The following is a 16951-nucleotide window of genomic DNA, read 5'->3' on the forward strand; positions in this document are numbered from 1 at the left end:
CAGGGGCGGCGTGAGAAGGCGGGGCCTGAGCGCCAGGCAGCCAATCCCAAAGAAGAAGACGGAAGAAAATGGGCGGGGCGGATCCCGGGAATCGGAAGTCATTCCTTTTGCCCTCCTCTCCCTCCCGCCCCTGCCGCGGGGTGGGCTTCCGCTTCCGGGTGGCTAGTCTCTGTGGCGCGCTGTTGAAGCTAAGTGGTCGCCATGGAGCTGACGGGCGAGTACGTCGGGTGTGACGGGGAGCCCCGGCGACTGCGAGTGTCCTGTGAGGCGTCGGGGGACGCGAACCCTCTCCAGAGCCTGTCGGCGGGTGTGGCCCGGATGAAGGAGCTGGTAGCCGAGTTCTTCGGGCCCCTCGTGGAGCGGGACGCGCAGGGCGCGACAGCGGATCCGGAGGACGCTGTGGATGGTGAGCGCGGGGGCGGGGCGCCTGGGGTGTCTGGCGTGGGCAGCCTGTGTGAAGGGCAGCCTCGGGAGAGCGAGCCTAGGGAGGAGGAGGGATCGGGGATCGCTGCCTCTTTGTCTGGTCTTTCTGTCCCTCGTCCTCACGACTTTTCATTCATCACCAAAACCAAAACAACAACAATTAAAAAAAAAACGTGGCGAGCATTGAACTAGGGACTAGACGACGAACTCAGTCCTCCCGACGCCCCCGCTCCTGGGGGACGCAAAGGGTTGAGATAGGCAGACCTCGTGGGAGAGTGGAACGTGTGGCGGGCGGTCTGTAACCGTTGCTAGCTGGAAGGAAGATCTAAAGGGAGGGACGTTGGACCTGGGTGTTGAAAGGCAAAAAGGAGTTTTATCTGGTGTGAAATTAGAAACATGTTTGACAGAATGGGAACAGTTTCATAGGGTCGAGACCGACTTTGTTGTAGGGAGTCTTAATCCTCAGAAAGTCCTTTCTCGTGGCTGTTTTGGAAGAAGGGTTCTGGTTTTGCTTTTTGGTGTTTGGTTTTGTCTTTTCGAGACAAGGTTTCTCTGTAGCTTTGGAGCCTGTCCTGAAACTCACTCTGTAGATCAGGCTGGCCTCGAACTCACAGAGACCCGCCTGCCTCTGCCTCCCGAGTGCTAGGATTAAAAGGTGTGCGCTACCAGCGCCTGGTGCTTTTTTTGTATTTTTAAATTAATGGATGGTGGGGCTGGAGAGATGGCTCAGCGGTTAAGAGCACTGACTGCTCTTCTCAAGGACCCGGGTTCAATTCCCAGCACCCACATGGCAGCTCACAACTGTCTGAAAATCCAGTTCCAGGGGATCTGACACCTTCACACCAATGCACATAAAATAAAGTTAAATAAACCATAAAAAAATTAATGGATGGTTTCATACATGTAATGCATTGTGGTCATTTTCTCCTTCCATGACAGTCTTTCATCCTTTGCTTGAACCCCTTCCCAACAGGGCCTCCCTCATCCTTTCTTTCCTGCCTTTTGCCATTCACAAGGTTTATTTGTATGAGATTGGGTGGGTGGGTGTTTATTTCCGGGAGCCTGGGCAACCCGAGGTGACTACACCACTAAAGAAAATGTCGACTCTTCCCCCAGCAACTATTAACTGCCAAAAACTGGGGGGGGGGGGGGGGGGGGGGAGGCTCATAAGCCTCTTTCCCTTCCAGGATCGAATGTTAAGGTTGCCATCTTGTGCGGGTAACTACAGCTGCCGTCCCTATGTACAGGCCACATCATGTCCAAAGGAATGTTTCACCACAGCCCTTCCCTTCCTCTGGCTCCTACTTTCCCCACCACCCCCCTGCTGTTGTAGAAATTAACTACTAGTTCAGGTTTTTGTTTTTCAGAGATGGGTATTTTGCCTGCCTTGTGTGTATGTCTGAACATCACTTCTCTGTGGTGTTTTCTAAGGCCAGAAGAAGGCATCAGAACCCAGCAGGCAGTGGTCTTAACCACTGATTCTCCAGCACCAACTTTGTTAATAGAAAAAACATTTTGTAGTCACTATGTACCCATGGTTGTCCTTGAAACTATTAGACCTGCTGATTTTGAATTTACCTCAGCAGTGCTAGGATTAAAGAAATGTGTGCCACTATACTTGACCGTTGTTAAATTTATTTTTAATCTTGATCAACAAAATAGATATTTTATTACCCTGAGCTAAGGAGTCAGCTCTTCTATAGAGGAAGGTACACTGTACTTTTCTTTATAATGTGGATATTGATGTCATTGAAAAGAACAGTAAAAGCGGGGCAGTGGTTGTGGTGCACACCTTTAATCCCAGTGCTCTGGAAGCAGAAACAGGTGGATCTCTGTGATTTTGAGGCCAGCCTGGTCTACAGAACAGAATGAGTTCTAGGACAGTCAAGACTACACAGAGAAATCCTGTCTCAAAAAAAAAAAAATCAATAAAATGTATTAGCTAGGTGTATTAATCAGGGTTCTCTAAAAGAGCAAAACTGATGTGTGTGTGTGTGTGTGTGTGTGTGTGTGTGTGTGTGTGTGTGTGCCTTTGCAGCCTGTGGTCTGAGTAGTCCAGCAATGGCTATCTCATGACAGAAAAGTCAAGGATCCAGTTAATGTTCAGTCTATGAGACTGGATGTCTCAGCAGTCCTAATCTGGTGCTACAGTCTCAGGGAAGCTGCCAGTTTTCAGTCTGTGTTGGAGTCCAGAAGAAGTAGGCAGGTTCTAACACTAGTAAGGGGAACAGAGTGAAGGCAAGCGGGCAAATAACAAAGGCTTCCTCTTCCTTAGGCTTTCACGTGGGTTGCCACCAGAAGGTGTGGGCCAGTTTAGCCTGAGTCTCTAACCTCAGATAATTCAAGAAAAATTCCTCAGATGGATCAAGCTGCTTGGGTTTCAGTTTCAGATGTAGCCAAGTTGACAACCAAGATTAGCAATCACCTAGGGTGTGAAGAGATTAGAGGCCATTATTGGTAGAAGTGTAAAATTTTGTATCCATCTTAGAGTTCCTCAAAAACTTAACCATAGGACTGGAGAGATGGCTCAGTAGTTAAGAGCATTGCCTGCTCTTCCAAAGGCCCTGAGTTCAATTCCCAGCAACCACATGGTGGTTCACAACCATCTATAATGAGGTCTGGTGCTCTCTTCTGGCCTGCAGGCATACACACAGATAGAATACTGTGTACATAATAAATAAATAAATAAATAAATATTTTTAAAAAAACTTAACCATAATACCCCATAGTTACACCACTAGTCCTCCACAGTTAACTGGAAATATGTTTACACCAAAACTCAGTACACTGATTGTAGCAGCACTGTTGATTAATAGCTGTAAAATGGAAATAATACAAATGCCCAGCACCAGGGTAAAACATAAGCATTCTTTTAATTGTGTGTATGCGGGTAGCATGTTATATGTATAGAGTTGGTCCTCTCCTCCGCCTTCCATGGTTCCAGTGATTGAACTCAGGTCACCAAACTTGCACTGTATTTACTTTACCTGCTGAGCCATCCACTGGCTTCTGCAGTTTAGAAAATGTGAGGTATGCATGGTTTTTAGTCTCCAAAGGGAAATGGGCTCATATCACTTTACCTATCTGTATTTCTTTCAACCACTAAACATAATGTCACACAACAAACATTTATTTTAAAAGGTGATGATGAAGATGATGCAGAAGATGAAAATAACAGTGGTAGCAGAACTAACTCAGATGGACCATCTGCAAAACGACCTAAACCAACATCTTAGCAATAGCTTTTATGAAATTAAGACTGCTAATAAATTGAGTGAGATGTTGTACACTTGTAATCCCAGCTTCTTCAGAGGCTGAGGCGGAGGATCCAAAGTTGGAGCCTAGCTTGTTCTACATGTCAAGACCTTGCTTCAAATAAGAATAGATCAAGACATCAGAGCACTACTATTTCCTGATCATCATGTGCTAGTACTTGCAGAAGACCCTTGATTTAGTTGGGGAACTCACTTGTTTTCTTTCTTTGGTAAAGTTTGTAACAAAGAGAACTTCCTGTTTCAAACAAAGAAAAGTACAATAAATGTTTGGAATGAAGTCTTGTTTTCTCATTCAAAAATAGAATGGAACCATTCATAATGGATAAAATTTAAATTGACAATTTTTTAGATTTGTGTTCTCCTTTAAAATGAGTGTTGAGGCCAGGCTATGGTGGCGCACACCTTTAATTCCAGCACTCACTCAGGAGGCAGAAGGAGGTGAATCTCTGAGTTAGAGGCCAGATTGGTCGGTCTATGGAGCGAGTTCCAGGACAGCCAGAGATACACATTGAAACCCTGTCTTGAAAAACACAAACAAGCAAACAAATAAATAAATGATAAAATAAATAAAATAACCTTTGAATCACTGGGTGGTAATGGGCTTACCTTTAATTCCAGGATTCCAGAGGCAGAAGCAGGTGGGATCTCCAAATTCAAGGACAGCCTCGCCTGGTCTGCAGAACAGTTCTAGGACCACCAAGGCTGCACAGAGAAAACTCTATTTTGAAAAACAAAACAAAACATCATTAAATCTAATGGTGTATGTCCGCATCTTTTAGCTTTTATAAAAACTGCTTGTTTGTGGTGGTGGCACATGCTTTAATCCCAGCACTTGGGAAGCAGAGACAGGCAGATAGATCTTTGTGATTTGGAGGCTAGCCTGGTCACAGAATGAGTTCCAGGACAGCCAGGACTGTTACACAGAGAAACATTGTCTCGAAAAACCAAAACAAACAAACAAAAAAACTCTGCTTACCATGGTCCTAGACAATTCTATTGGAAAGAATTGATGAGAGCAGTATAATATTGTGTGTGTGTATGTATACATCTATTCAAGAATAAAAATGAGGCCCAAGTCAATAAAATTCATTGATTGCAACTTAGCTATTTCCTGTAGGCATATTCTTTTAGTCAAAAAGGAGCTGTTGAGGGTGCTGGAGAGATGGCTCAGAGGTTAAGAGCATTGCCTGCTCTTCCAAAGGCCCTGAGTTCAATTCCCAGCAACCACATGGTGGCTCACAACCATCTGTAATGAGGTCTGGTGCCCTCTTCTGGCCTGCAGGCAGAAAGAATATTGTATACATAATAAATAAATAAAAATATTTTTTTAAAAAAAGGAGCTGTTGAATAGTTTTAAAATATAAATTCCTAAAATACATTGTATGTATTTTTCTGCTATCTATCATTGGAACCAGAGTAGACTTTTAAATTTACAGTGCATCTTTCCTAGTTTTGACAATTGAAACGCAACAAGTACCTAATGAAATTAGAATAATTCTTTTGGGGGGTTGACTAGACTTTTTACCATAGGTCCTCATGCTGACCTTTTTCTTTCTCTCTCTCTTTTTTTTATTTGACTTTATTTTTATGTGCATTGGTGTGTAGGTGTCAGATCCCCTGGAACTGGAGTTACAGACAGTTCTAAGCCACCATGTGCGTGCTGGGAATAGAACCTGGGTCCTCTGGAAGAGCAGCCAGTGCTCTTAACCGCTGAGCCGTCTCTCCAGCCCCTAGATTAATTGTTTTAGTTATAATATATCTTTTGAGATTGGGTCTTGCTATGTATGTGGCTAGTCTGACCTGGAATTCACTACATAGTCCAGCTGGCTTTGAACTTGCTATATCTTACTTCTGAATGTTGGGGATCACAGGTTTGCGCAATCATACCTGGCTTTTTGTTGTTTCCTTCAAACAAGGTTTTGCCATGTAGTGAAGTTTGATCTAGAATTCCCTGAATGTAACACAGCCTGTTCTCAAACCTGTGATCTTCCTGCATCTATGTCTTAGGTGCTGGGATTATAGAGACATATTCTGGGCCTCATAGAATCTTAGACGTAACAAATCAAAATGTCTTATTACTTCAGAGATTAATTAAATCTCAGAGTAGTTATTTGCCTTAGGTTACAGAGCCAGTGATTGTTTTCTGCCAGTTTACATGTGTAACTTTTGAGGCTCGGTAGTAGTGCTTGTCTAGCATGCATAAGGCACTAGGTTTGCACCCGTATCTCAAAATAAAAATGAAAATAGTCTTTAGGGATGGGAATGTGCTTCTGTGGTAGAACATTTGCTTTAAAAACAAGCTTTCACCATGTAGCCTGGTTAGCTGGAACTTGTTCCTTAGATCATGCTGGCCTCAAACTCGACCATCTGCCTGCCTCTGCCTCCTAAGTGCTGTGTGCTAACATGCACAGCTGCAAATTGCATGTTCTAATACCTGAAATTACACTTGATGTTACTAAGGACACTCACTTTACACACTTTACATTTTAAAAATGTTTTTCCTGGAGCATGGACATTCCACTAAGCACTCTAAGGTAATTTCAACTAGGAAAAATTACTAATGGCCAGAGATTCTTACTTGTTTAATGATGTTCCTAATATTCAAGTATCTCTAGATTTACATAATCCTTTAAAAAAACTTGCCTGTATATAATTTAAAATAGTATATTTTAAATAGTTTAAATTAAGGGACCTGAAGAGGTGATTCAGCGGTTAAGAGCACTGGCTGCTCTTACAGAAGACCTGGGTTCAGTTCCCAGCACCCATATGGTGGCTCTCAACCCTCTGTAACTCTAATCCTTGGGACCTGACTTACTCATATGGTACACAGATGAACGTGCAGTGTTAAAGAAATAGTTTAAATTGATAGCTCAACTTGCTCCTAAAATGTTTATATTTTCTTCTTTGTTTAATAAAGACATTTCAATATAGTATTTGTGCTTATATAGTGTTTTGAGGTTCTGAGTTGTAGGTTTGATGGATCTTTTATTTTTATATTTTCTGGTTTTTGAGACAGGATTTCACTATGTAGCACTAGCTGTCCTGGAATTCTCTGTAGATTTGTTTTGAGAAGGCTAGTACCCCCTTTCTTATTGCAACTTCTGTATAGGTTAGGAGAACTGGGTCAAGTACAAAGCAGGGTACCATCAAATAAAGAAGAGTAGAGGTTCTAGGTTGATTATATATGCTTAGGATTAACCTTGAAAACAGTCATTTTAAACCAGTGTGTTAACTTCCAAGTATAAAAATGCCATAAAAATGCTGTAACTATTCTAGTTTTCTGGTGACCTTTGGGATCAAAACTGCTTTATTTATTTAAAGTTGTGGTTCAGGAAACAGTGAATTCTAGAAATAAGCTGTTTAAACCTTAACAAGTAGCATCTCACATTGAGATATCAACAGGCTACTGGAGTATAGTTTTAAATAGAAATTTATTCTAGCCAGAATTTTGGTAGAGGTGGTAGTTGTTTATGAATGCTTTCTTAGTCCACGGTACTGGAACACCAGGGACTGAAACTTATGTAGTTCTAAGAGCCCTTGGACTTTGTACATATTGGGTGGCTTTAAGAAACTATAATTTTATGACTGAAACAAATTTATTGAGGATTGTAGCCATCCACTCAATTAAAAAAAACTAGTATATGTTTTTTTACTCAACACCAATAAGGAAAATTCTAAGCCAACTGATATCACAAGAACTCAAAACAAAATTATATTGAGGGACAGTTTAAATCTTGGCCTTGAAGAGAATATCACTAAATCCTGAGATCTAAAAGAGCTGGATTAACCTAGAACACCTGATACATTAGGGCACACACTTAATAGTAAATATTAGCTCTTGACTTTGCTCTCTAGGGAAAATGAATTAAGTTGATTTTTACAGTATATATAATGAGATGTATACATTTATGAATACATACTGAGCACCTACTGTGTGCCAGTTACTATTGTAAGCATAGGGCGTATCACAATACAGGACAAAAATCCAAGATTCTGAGGAAATGTACATATGATCGTGTGAGAATAGGTAAGTACTGTAGGGAAAAGTTAAACTGGGAAGAATGCTTTCTTTCATTTAGGCAGTTGGAGAGATTCACTAAGGTGACATTTGAGCCACAGTTAGAAGAAAACACAGAGCACTAAGGCCCTGGGTCTGGAATTTCTGAAATGTTCCAAAATCAAGAATTAGAGCCAAGCAAGGAAGCACATGTCTGTAATCCCAGCACTCTGGAGGCAGAGGCAGGAGGATCCTAAGTTTATGAGTTACATAGTATAAGCTTTCAGAAAAGGAAAAGATGGTAGTGTGGCAGGAGCAGAATTGAGCAAAAAGAGTGGGGAATGGCTTGAAGGAATGGGGTGCTGATTAGGACTTCTTTGAGATGGGGTTTATCTGTGTGGTCCTGGCTGTCCTGGAACTCACTCTAGAACTGCCTGCCTCTCCCCCAATGCTAAAATTAAGGGTGTGGCTACTATACCCAGCCTGAGACAGGGCCTCGAACTTGCTGCCTGACTTAGGTTGTCCTTGAACTGTGCACAATCCCGAGGTACTAGACTTGAAAAACAGGTTTTGCGGGCTGATATTAGCAGCTTGGTTTGGGCAGGTTAAATTTCATGAGCCTTTTAGTAAATGTATGAAGTCTAGGCAGGCAGTGAAGTGAAACTGGGTGTAGTGATGCATGCACGCAAGTGATCCCAACAAGAGGATCAAATTCAAAACCATCCAAGGTAACCTAGGGAGAGTCCACTTCAGAAAGCAACAAGTAGGTGGTGGGAATTCAAGTAACTCTGGAGAAGGGCAGTTAAAACCACAAGACTGGACGAAATGACAGGCTAAGAAGAGAGAACTGAAGCACACCAACACGTAGTATTGGAGGAGATTCCCCAAAAGGATTCATCAAAGCAGCAGCAAACAGCTAAGAGGAAGAAGAAAAAACAGGAATTATCTAGAACTGAGCCATTCAATATATGCAGCCACTGACCACTTGTGGCTGCTCCTCTTGGCTCATGGCTCCTGAATGAGCAGGCAACTAAGGAACATCCATCAAAAATGATGGTGCTGACCTAAAAGCCAGCTGAAGAAAGTATGTCAAGGATGCAGTGTCAGAAACTTCAAAAAGTAAATCTAGAATCAAGACCTGGTCTTGGGTGCAGTGTTAATCACCAGTGAGCAGTTTTGGCGGAATGGGAGGCAAAAGTCTGACAGAAGCATTTTCAGAACAACCCAGAGAAGATTGAATATTAAGGAATGTAGGTAAATTTGCAGATGACTCGAGTGAACTTTGTACAGAAGATTTGCTGTTACTGTTCCAAAGATAAGCACAGCTCTAACTTGACTCTTCAGTGAATGCTACGTGAAAGCACCAAAGCACCGTGGACCAGTTCTTTTCAGCCCTAATGGAAGCATCTGAAAAGTATTTAAGACAAAATGACCTGAGGCCTCCTCCATGGACCTTGACATTATTTGTGTGTGAGTTTTTTCTTTTTTTCTCCCCATCACTTTACAACAAAAGAAATATTAATGCATGGTGATTTCCACCCACAGTCCAGAGTCATCTAGGACTTCATATGTGGGAGGATTTGTCACATGCTGGTGCATATTTGATGAAAGAATGAATAATGAAGTATCACAGTAAGTGCTTCTGCCAGGAATTTAGGGGCTGAAGATGCTAGGTCATTAGCACTGGGTATTTAAGAACAGACCAACACTACCCATGCCATACAAACATGTGTTTGTGTCACATGAGCAGTGAGTTACTCACGTGAGCACATTGTATCATACTCCACCAAAGACAAACTTTTTATTCCTTTTAAAGATTATAAAGCTCCAAAGCTACAGAGAAACCGTCTCAAAAAAAACCTAAATAAATAAATAAAGATTATAAAGTAGAATCAGATTCTATATTTCGGGAGATTTTTACTTTAAAACTAGAACATCTCTGGAGTCAAAAATGTATAATGGTGAATAAAATGCCATAGACATTTCTGTAGTTACCTATTTCTGTCCCAGCATTTGGGGGGGAGTATTTCATGAAAAACTAAAATGTGGTTATTTCACTTCAAGGGAGGAGTGCAGATAAAATGATGGTAGCACTGTTGGTAAAGTGCTTGCAGAATTGCTTGTTTGCAAGAATCCACATTTTTGTTTCTGGGTTTTTTGTTTGTTTGTTTGTTTGTTTGTTTTTTGGTTTTTCGAGACAGGGTTTCTCTGTAGCTTTGGTGCCTGTCCTGGAACTAGCTCTTGTAGACCAAGCTGGTCTCGAACTCACAGAGATCCGCCTGCCTCTGCCTCCCGAGTGCTGGGATTAAAGGCGTGCGCCACCACCTCCCGGCTTGTTTCTGTTTTTTAAAGGGTGTTGGGGAGCCAGGCTGTGCTCCCAGTGGAGCTTGGGATAAGTCTCACTGGCTGGCCAGCCTAGCCACTCAGTGAGCTACAGGCCAGTGAGAGAGAGACCCTGTCTCCAAAACCAAAGTAGACAGCACCAGAGAAAACACAGCCATGGCTGTCCTCTGCCCTCTACATTTACACTGTGGCAGCCAGCCTCACTTGTGTACCCTCAGAGATGAGTAAATGTAATTTATTTTTTTTTTTTTGTTTTTTTTTAAATTGGCATTCTTATTTCTTTTTTTTTTAAATATTTATTTATTATGTATACAATATTCTGTCTGTGTGTATCCCTGAAGGCCAGAAGAGGGCGCCAGACCTCTTTACAGATGGTTGTGAGCCACCATGTGGTTGCCGGGAATTGAACTCAGGACCTTTGGAAGAGCAGGCAATGCTCTTAACCACTGAGCCATCTCTCCAGCCCCAGTAAATGTAATTTAAAAAGCAAATTAACAGCCGGGCGGTGGTGGCGCACGCCTTTAATCCCAGCTCTCGGGAGGCAAAGGCAGGCGGATCTTTGTGAGTTCGAGACCAGCCTGGTCTACAGAGCTAGTTCCAGGACAGGCTCCAAAGCCACAGAGAAACCCTGTCTCGAAAAACCAAAAAAAAAAAAAAAAACAGATTAACCTCGTAAGCTAAACACTAATAATTAACTACATTTGGAAAACTATATTAATCCTACTTGAACGAGTAGTTAATTTGCCTTAAAAATATTAAATATCAGCCAGGTGTTGTAGTGCATGCCTTTAATTCCTGCAGAGGTAGGACAGCTGAGTTCACGGCCAGCCTGGTCTGCACAGTGAGTTCCAGGGCAGCCAGAGCTATACAGAGAAACCCTGTCACGGACTTTTTTTTTTTTAATATCACTACCTCAGTACTAATTTTTCTGTAAGTACAGAGCTCGTATCTGAATCCAGATACCCTGGGTTCAAATCTTGGCTTTTCTGACTTTTGCTGTTGTTTTGAGACAGGATCTCACTATGTAGACTAGACTCACAGAAATCCACCTGCGTCTGCCTCCCAAAGGCATGTGCTACCATATACTACCTATGGCTCTTCCAATTAACATGGCTTTTGCAATTATTTGCCATGTCCATGGACAGGTTATTAATTCCTGCATGCTTCAGAGTCTTGTAAAACGGCACTCATGGCAATATAACACCTGCCTCAGGAATGGAGTGAAGAGTTAATGTAGAAGGCTTCTAAAACTTCCTGCAACGTGCCTACTAATAGCACGCAAAAGATGCAACTGATTTGCAGAAATAGGTATGTCAAGCCGGGCGGTGTTGGCACACACCTTTAATCCCAGCACTTGTGAGTTCGAGGCCAGCCTGGTCTACAAAAGCTAGTTCCATGAAGGCTCCAAAAGCTACAGAGAAACCCTGTCTCAAAAAACAAAAGAAAAGAAATGGGTATGTCAGACTGTTTCCCTGGAGCAAAAGATGTGTTATTTCAGTAACTTATTTCTCTTGGTAGCCCTGGCTATCCTAAAACCCAGAGATTTGCCTGCCACTGCCTCCAAGTTCAAAGGCATGTGCCACTTCCTAAAGCATGTGTAGTGGCACATGCTTTTAATCCCAGCACTCCTGGAGGCAGAGACAGGTAGATCTTGGTGCCAGCCTGGTCTACCAAATGAGTTCCAGTATAGCCAGGACAGTTACATAGAGAAACTGTTTCAAGAGAAAGAAAGAAGAGAGATCATAAAGTAGATTCTGATGCTTTGATATAGTTCGGTCCGTCCTTCCGCCCCCCCCCCCCCCCACGGGTTTCTTTGTAGTTTTTAAGCCTGTCCTGGAACTAGCTCTTGTAGACCAGGCTGGCCTATGCCACTACTGCCCAGCTTATAGTTCAGTCTCTTTAAGATTAAAGTTTGAGCCAGGTATGGTGTTGCATGCACACCTTTAGCTGTTTCCATCCGTCCGCCCCCCCACACACGCAAAAGCTTACAGTTATATAAATTGAAAAAAACTTTCACTAATACTCATTTCCATTTTTGGTACGAGTCAGTAGGCAGTATACACAGAATAGTTGCCATTGTACAGAGCATGGGGTGAGAAACAGGTGTTGGGTGATGACCTGACTTATGGCAGGCTGCTTCTCTGCTTCCTGTTCTACATCTGCAAAGCATAGGCAATAAAGTGCTGCTATCTTACAGGGTTGCTGTAGTCCCCGGTTATTAATAAAATAGCGTGAAATGTTTTAGTATTGTCACCACTGCATACCCTGGTCTCACCCAGGAAGTCTCTTTAGTGACCAGACACAGATAGATGTTCCAACTGCAGAGATTATGTATAAGGATCGTATCTTGATCCTTGGGCTTTAAGGCCCAACCTTGGGTTAGAAAAGAATGAGAAAGATTATGACATGATAACCTTTCACAGGGTTTGATGCAGACTGGACTCTATTTCCAAATTTTTTCTGTGTGTTATTTCTAGACTTTCAACCATTTAATCTGTTCAGTTCCTACATAGTTTTTAAAAGATGAGTCATTTTGGTAGCCACCCCCACTCCAAAAAGAGAGAACAAATTCTGTGTATCTAAACAGCCCTCATGGATGTGATTATAATCCATTGGTAAAAGTACAAAAGCCACCAGTTGTGGTGGTGCACAACTGTAATCCCAGCACCTCTGGAGGCAGAGTTCCAGGACAGCCAGGGTTACACAGAGAAACCCTGTCTTCAAAAAGCAAACAAAAGAAGCATAAAAGGCTTGGGTTCTCTTTCCATACTTCTTCTCCCCCCCCCCCAAAAAAAACCCCAGAAATGTGGTAGCCATCACCTCAGTAATTTTAAACCCATTCCATTTAAGACGAAAGCAAGAAAGCAGTTAGCTCCAGCAGAATGAATTAGTGTCTTCGTCTGAAGGATTTTTAAGCAAGCCAAGTGAATGTATAAAATTTAAATTTTATGATCATGGCAAGACCCTTTTACATTTAACACAATGGAAATATTCATTGTTTTCCCCAACGGAAAAATTTCTGAATCATACTATGTTGCACATAGACTAGAAATAAAAATTCAGGTACTTTTTCAAGTTTCTAAAGACTGCAAATAACAAGCCATTATTTCACTTCCAAAATCTGAAGTCAGCAACATGATTCTTTAGTAGTTTCTCGGGCTTAAGAAGTCATTATGATTCAGATAAAGTAGTCCTCTGGTCACATTATTTTAAGTCCCTGCTCCACCACAGCTTCCTGAGATTGCAGTCTTGTGATCAGCAGAAGTCAGTGTCTGCTTTAGGTGTCAATCAGTTGTAGCCTGCTGATCTGATTAGAAGCCTTGACGAATGCCTGGTGGCGATTGCAGAGAACTGCCAAGCATATGGGTATAATACAGTAGCCCACTGTTTTGGGATCAGCTCTTGTACAAGAATAAAGAAACAAAAACATCTGTAAGTATGGTACCAGAAAAATAACTGTCCACAACCAAAAGGGCAGGGAGAGTAACCGAGCTTTCAAGGAGTGTGTCCATGTGGTTCCTTCCCGAGGCTCCTCAGGGTGCTGCTGAATGTGTTCCAAAGCCAACCTGTTGTAAGTCTCATTGATTTCAAAAACATAGTAAAATGCTGCTGCACTTGCCAGCAAATACAGTCCCACTCCAATCCATCCCATCCGCTGACGGAAGTTCATCATTCTCCATGCTCTGTGCCTTCAATGTAAACACAGAAAAAAACTACAGTTAGGGTCTAGTAATGTTGCTATGGCAACTTCCAAGTGCACTTGTTTTAAATTTGAGTTCTGGAAAGCAAGAGCATATTTAAGATTTAATAGCTGTAAACAACTTACAGGTGGTTGTTTTATATAACAGTTGTGAGCACGTAAAAATATTGGCTTCAGTATATATTGAGTGCTGCTATATATATGTGAGCCCCACAGAGGGAATGAATCATCACATCTTGTTTGAATATACACAGTACATCTTTGTTTCAGATTATCTGGGTTATCTAGTTTCCGCACAGGACATGGCACTTGACAGTTGGAATGCTTTCTGTCTTAACACTATTCATACATTCACACTGGGTTCTACTCTTTAAACCATGTCGAAGCCCCGAAGTTAAGACAGTAACTCAAACACTTACAGTGGTCCCGAAAGTCTTCCTGTTCCCCCAGCAAGCGTGCAAGAGTCACTCAGTTCTGAATAGTCAGGTACCTTTGGCATTTCAGAACAAGCCACCTTAAGAGAAAGCCTCTGGGTCGCAAAGCTTAGAGAAGCTGAGCGCAGCCGGCGGGAGCACGAGCTAGTAGTGATTAAGCTCAGCGTGACCACGGCTGGTCAGGTCACGCGGCAGAGGGCCCCATCGCCCTCGGGAGCCCCGGTTGGGGGCAGCCACCTGAAGATGCTCGGTCTCGGGGCAGCCGGGCCCGCCCCCCCAGCCGCAAGCACTGCGGCGCCCGGGCTGAGCAGGCTGCGCTAGATCTGGCCTGCAGAGCCCCGAGCTCGGCACACAGCGAAGCGCCGGGCCAGCTTGACAGCCAAGCTAAGCAGTCCCGGGTCTCACCTTCCTGTCCTGAGTGGCCCGCCCGCTCGCAGTCCCGGATGCCGCCGCAGTCAGAGCTTCCGTCTTGGGCCGGAAACGTGTGCCCGCCTCTCGTGACGTCAGGCTGTCTCGACCGCACCGCCTCCTACCATCTCGGACAGAGGCGATTGTCTGTCCCTTGAGGTGGTTGCAGCAATCGGTCCTCTGGCCTCAGCGGGCGAGGCGGGCTCCTGGCACCGGGTCTCGTCTGAAGCCCTCAAAGGTCAGACGCCTTCCCTGGGATCCGAGCAGTGCGTCTATAACGGCCGGTCTGCGGGCGTCAGAGGCGGGAGGGCGGAGGAGCCGCTGCAGGGCGGCCTGAACACCATTAATTTTCATGGGTGTTCTGTCTTCTCAGGCTCCTGGACCTCGGCGAGTTGAAAAGACAAGTGCGCACATCACTGTGAGTGGCGGCGGCGGTGCCGCCTGGGGCTAACTACGTCTTCAGTATTCTGGCACCATGACGCTGAGGCTTTTAGAAGACTGGTGCAGGGGGATGGATATAAGCCCTCGGAAAGCACTGTTGGTTGCTGGCATCCCTCTGACCTGCGGAGTGGCAGAAATCGAGGAGGCCTTGCAGGCTGGCCTGGCACCCTTGGGGGAACACAGACTGCTTGGGAGGATGTTCAGGAGGGATGAGAACAAGAATGTGGCCTTAGTAGGGCTTGCGGTAGAGACTACCAGTGCTCTGGTTCCCAAGGAGATACCTGGAAAAGGAGGTGTCTGGAGAGTGATCTTTAAGCCTCCTGATGTTGATAATGAGTTTTTATGCAAATTAAATGAGTTTTTAACGGGAGAGGGCATGACGATGGGCGAACTGACCAGAGTTCTTGGAAATCGAAATGACCCTCCCAGCTTAGACCAGGGCATGATCCCTGTAATGCGAGCCCCCATGTTGGCACAGGCATTACATGAGGCCTTTAAGCCTACCCTGCAGTATCTGAGGTACAAAAAGCTGGGTGTTTTCTCAGGCAGGGATCCTCCAGGACCAGGTGAAGAAGAATTTGAGTCTTGGATGTTTCATACTTCTCAGGTAATGAAAACATGGCAGGTGTCGGATGTAGAGAAAAGAAGGCGGTTGATAGAGAGCCTTAGAGGCCCAGCGTTTGAAATTATTCGAGCCCTCAAGATAAACAATCCTTTCATTACAGTTGCTGAGTGCCTGGAGACTCTTGAGACAATATTTGGGGTTATTGATAATCCTAGGTCACTGCAGGTAAAATACCTTACTACTTACCAGAAGACGGATGAAAAGCTGTCTGCCTATGTTCTAAGGCTGGAGCCTTTGTTACAGAAATTGGTACAGAAAGGAGTAATTGAGAAAGAAGTTGTGAATCAGGCCCGCCTAGACCAGATTGTTGCTGGGGCAGTTCAGAAGACAGTCCGAAGAGAGCTTGGACTGCCAGAGGGTGGCCCAGCCCCAGGCTTACTGCAGTTACTGACGCTGATAAAAGACAAGGAGGCAGCAGAGGAAGAGGAGGAGGAGGAAGAGGACTTCTTCGGGCTGAATTAGAAGGGTATTCGACTTGACCCAAGACCAGCAAAGATGTCATGGGTAGACAATGGAGGAATTCATGTCAGGGATCATCCCGTTCCCACCTTGTGCTGCCAAGTAACTAACCCTTTGTCATGTTCACCCTATTGAATATCTCCCCAGTGTATTACCAGCATGAACTTGTCATTCTACACTGATGATTATTTCAGTCAGAAGATCAGTTGTTCTACTAGTGCAGTGTTCCAGACCAAACAAAGTTCACTTAAACATGTAATAGTCATATATGACCAAGTTATCAGTTTTTAATAGTTTTTGAGTATTGTCACATTTCTGGTTAAGACCCTGAGCCAAGGCTGGCTACAATATTTAGGGTTTCTTTTCCTTTTTTTTCTAATAAATCAGTTATGCTTTGCAACCAAAAAGTAAAATTGAATGCTGAGGTTAAGTCTGCAGCAGCTGTCTTTAGGTCTGTGCTGTGTCTGGCGTGTTGTCAAAGTATCTGGTTCTCAATGCCATTTTCTTGGTGTTATTACATTGAATACATAAAGGAATGCTAATAATAAAATATTGTGTTTGATCTTTCTATACTTTGGGGTTCCAAAATACTACATTTCCCTTGAGACAGGGTCTCTGCTTAGCCCTGCTTGTCCTGGAACTCCCTCTGTAAACCAGGCTGGCCTCAAACTCGTGTACCCCCCCCCCCCCCCCCCCGTGTTGGGATTAAAGGTGTGTGCCACCACTACCTAGCTTGGTTTTTGTTTGTTGTTTTTAAACAGGAACCAGACTGTACACAGATGGCAAGTAGTAAGCCCAGCTCCATCACTACTGAATTTGGAGGGAAAAAGAAAAATAAGGTTTTCT

The 16951-nt window shown here is 43.7% G+C and overlaps 3 protein-coding genes across 5 annotated transcripts; 2 read left to right on the forward strand and 1 right to left on the reverse strand.

The window, feature by feature from the left end:
* Positions 1–147: 147 nt before the first annotated feature.
* Gon7 (GON7 subunit of KEOPS complex) lies at positions 148–3975 on the forward strand. The gene is made up of 2 exons (XM_041633278.1): positions 148–406; positions 3565–3975. Exons 1-2 carry the CDS (start codon positions 202–204, stop codon positions 3657–3659), a joined length of 300 nt encoding a protein of 99 aa, XP_041489212.1. The 5' UTR covers positions 148–201; the 3' UTR covers positions 3660–3975.
* On the forward strand, positions 269–16675 carry Moap1 (modulator of apoptosis 1). 2 transcript variants are annotated; one of them, XM_041633275.1, is made up of 2 exons: positions 269–406; positions 14954–16675. In XM_041633275.1, exon 2 carries the CDS (start codon positions 15056–15058, stop codon positions 16106–16108), a length of 1053 nt encoding a protein of 350 aa, XP_041489209.1. In that variant the 5' UTR covers positions 269–406; positions 14954–15055; the 3' UTR covers positions 16109–16675. The 2 variants fall into 2 exon arrangements, with proteins under 2 accessions (XP_041489209.1, XP_041489208.1); XM_041633274.1 differs by lacking the exon at positions 269–406 and adding an exon at positions 14673–14818.
* Positions 12964–14641, reverse strand: Tmem251 (transmembrane protein 251). 2 transcript variants are annotated; one of them, XM_041633277.1, is made up of 2 exons: positions 14578–14641; positions 12964–13727 (listed from the first exon to the last, which is right to left on the reverse strand). In XM_041633277.1, the coding sequence occupies exon 2, from the start codon at positions 13709–13711 to the stop codon at positions 13316–13318; it is 396 nt and encodes a 131-aa protein (XP_041489211.1). In that variant the 5' UTR covers positions 13712–13727; positions 14578–14641; the 3' UTR covers positions 12964–13315. The 2 variants fall into 2 exon arrangements, with proteins under 2 accessions (XP_041489211.1, XP_041489210.1); XM_041633276.1 differs by lacking the exon at positions 14578–14641 and adding an exon at positions 14158–14569.
* Positions 16676–16951: the final 276 nt, after the last annotated feature.

Source organism: Microtus oregoni, unplaced genomic scaffold (genome assembly GCF_018167655.1).
Source record: "Microtus oregoni isolate MIOR12 unplaced genomic scaffold, Mior012 000043F_ref0000047, whole genome shotgun sequence".
Taxonomy (NCBI): domain Eukaryota; kingdom Metazoa; phylum Chordata; class Mammalia; order Rodentia; family Cricetidae; genus Microtus; species Microtus oregoni.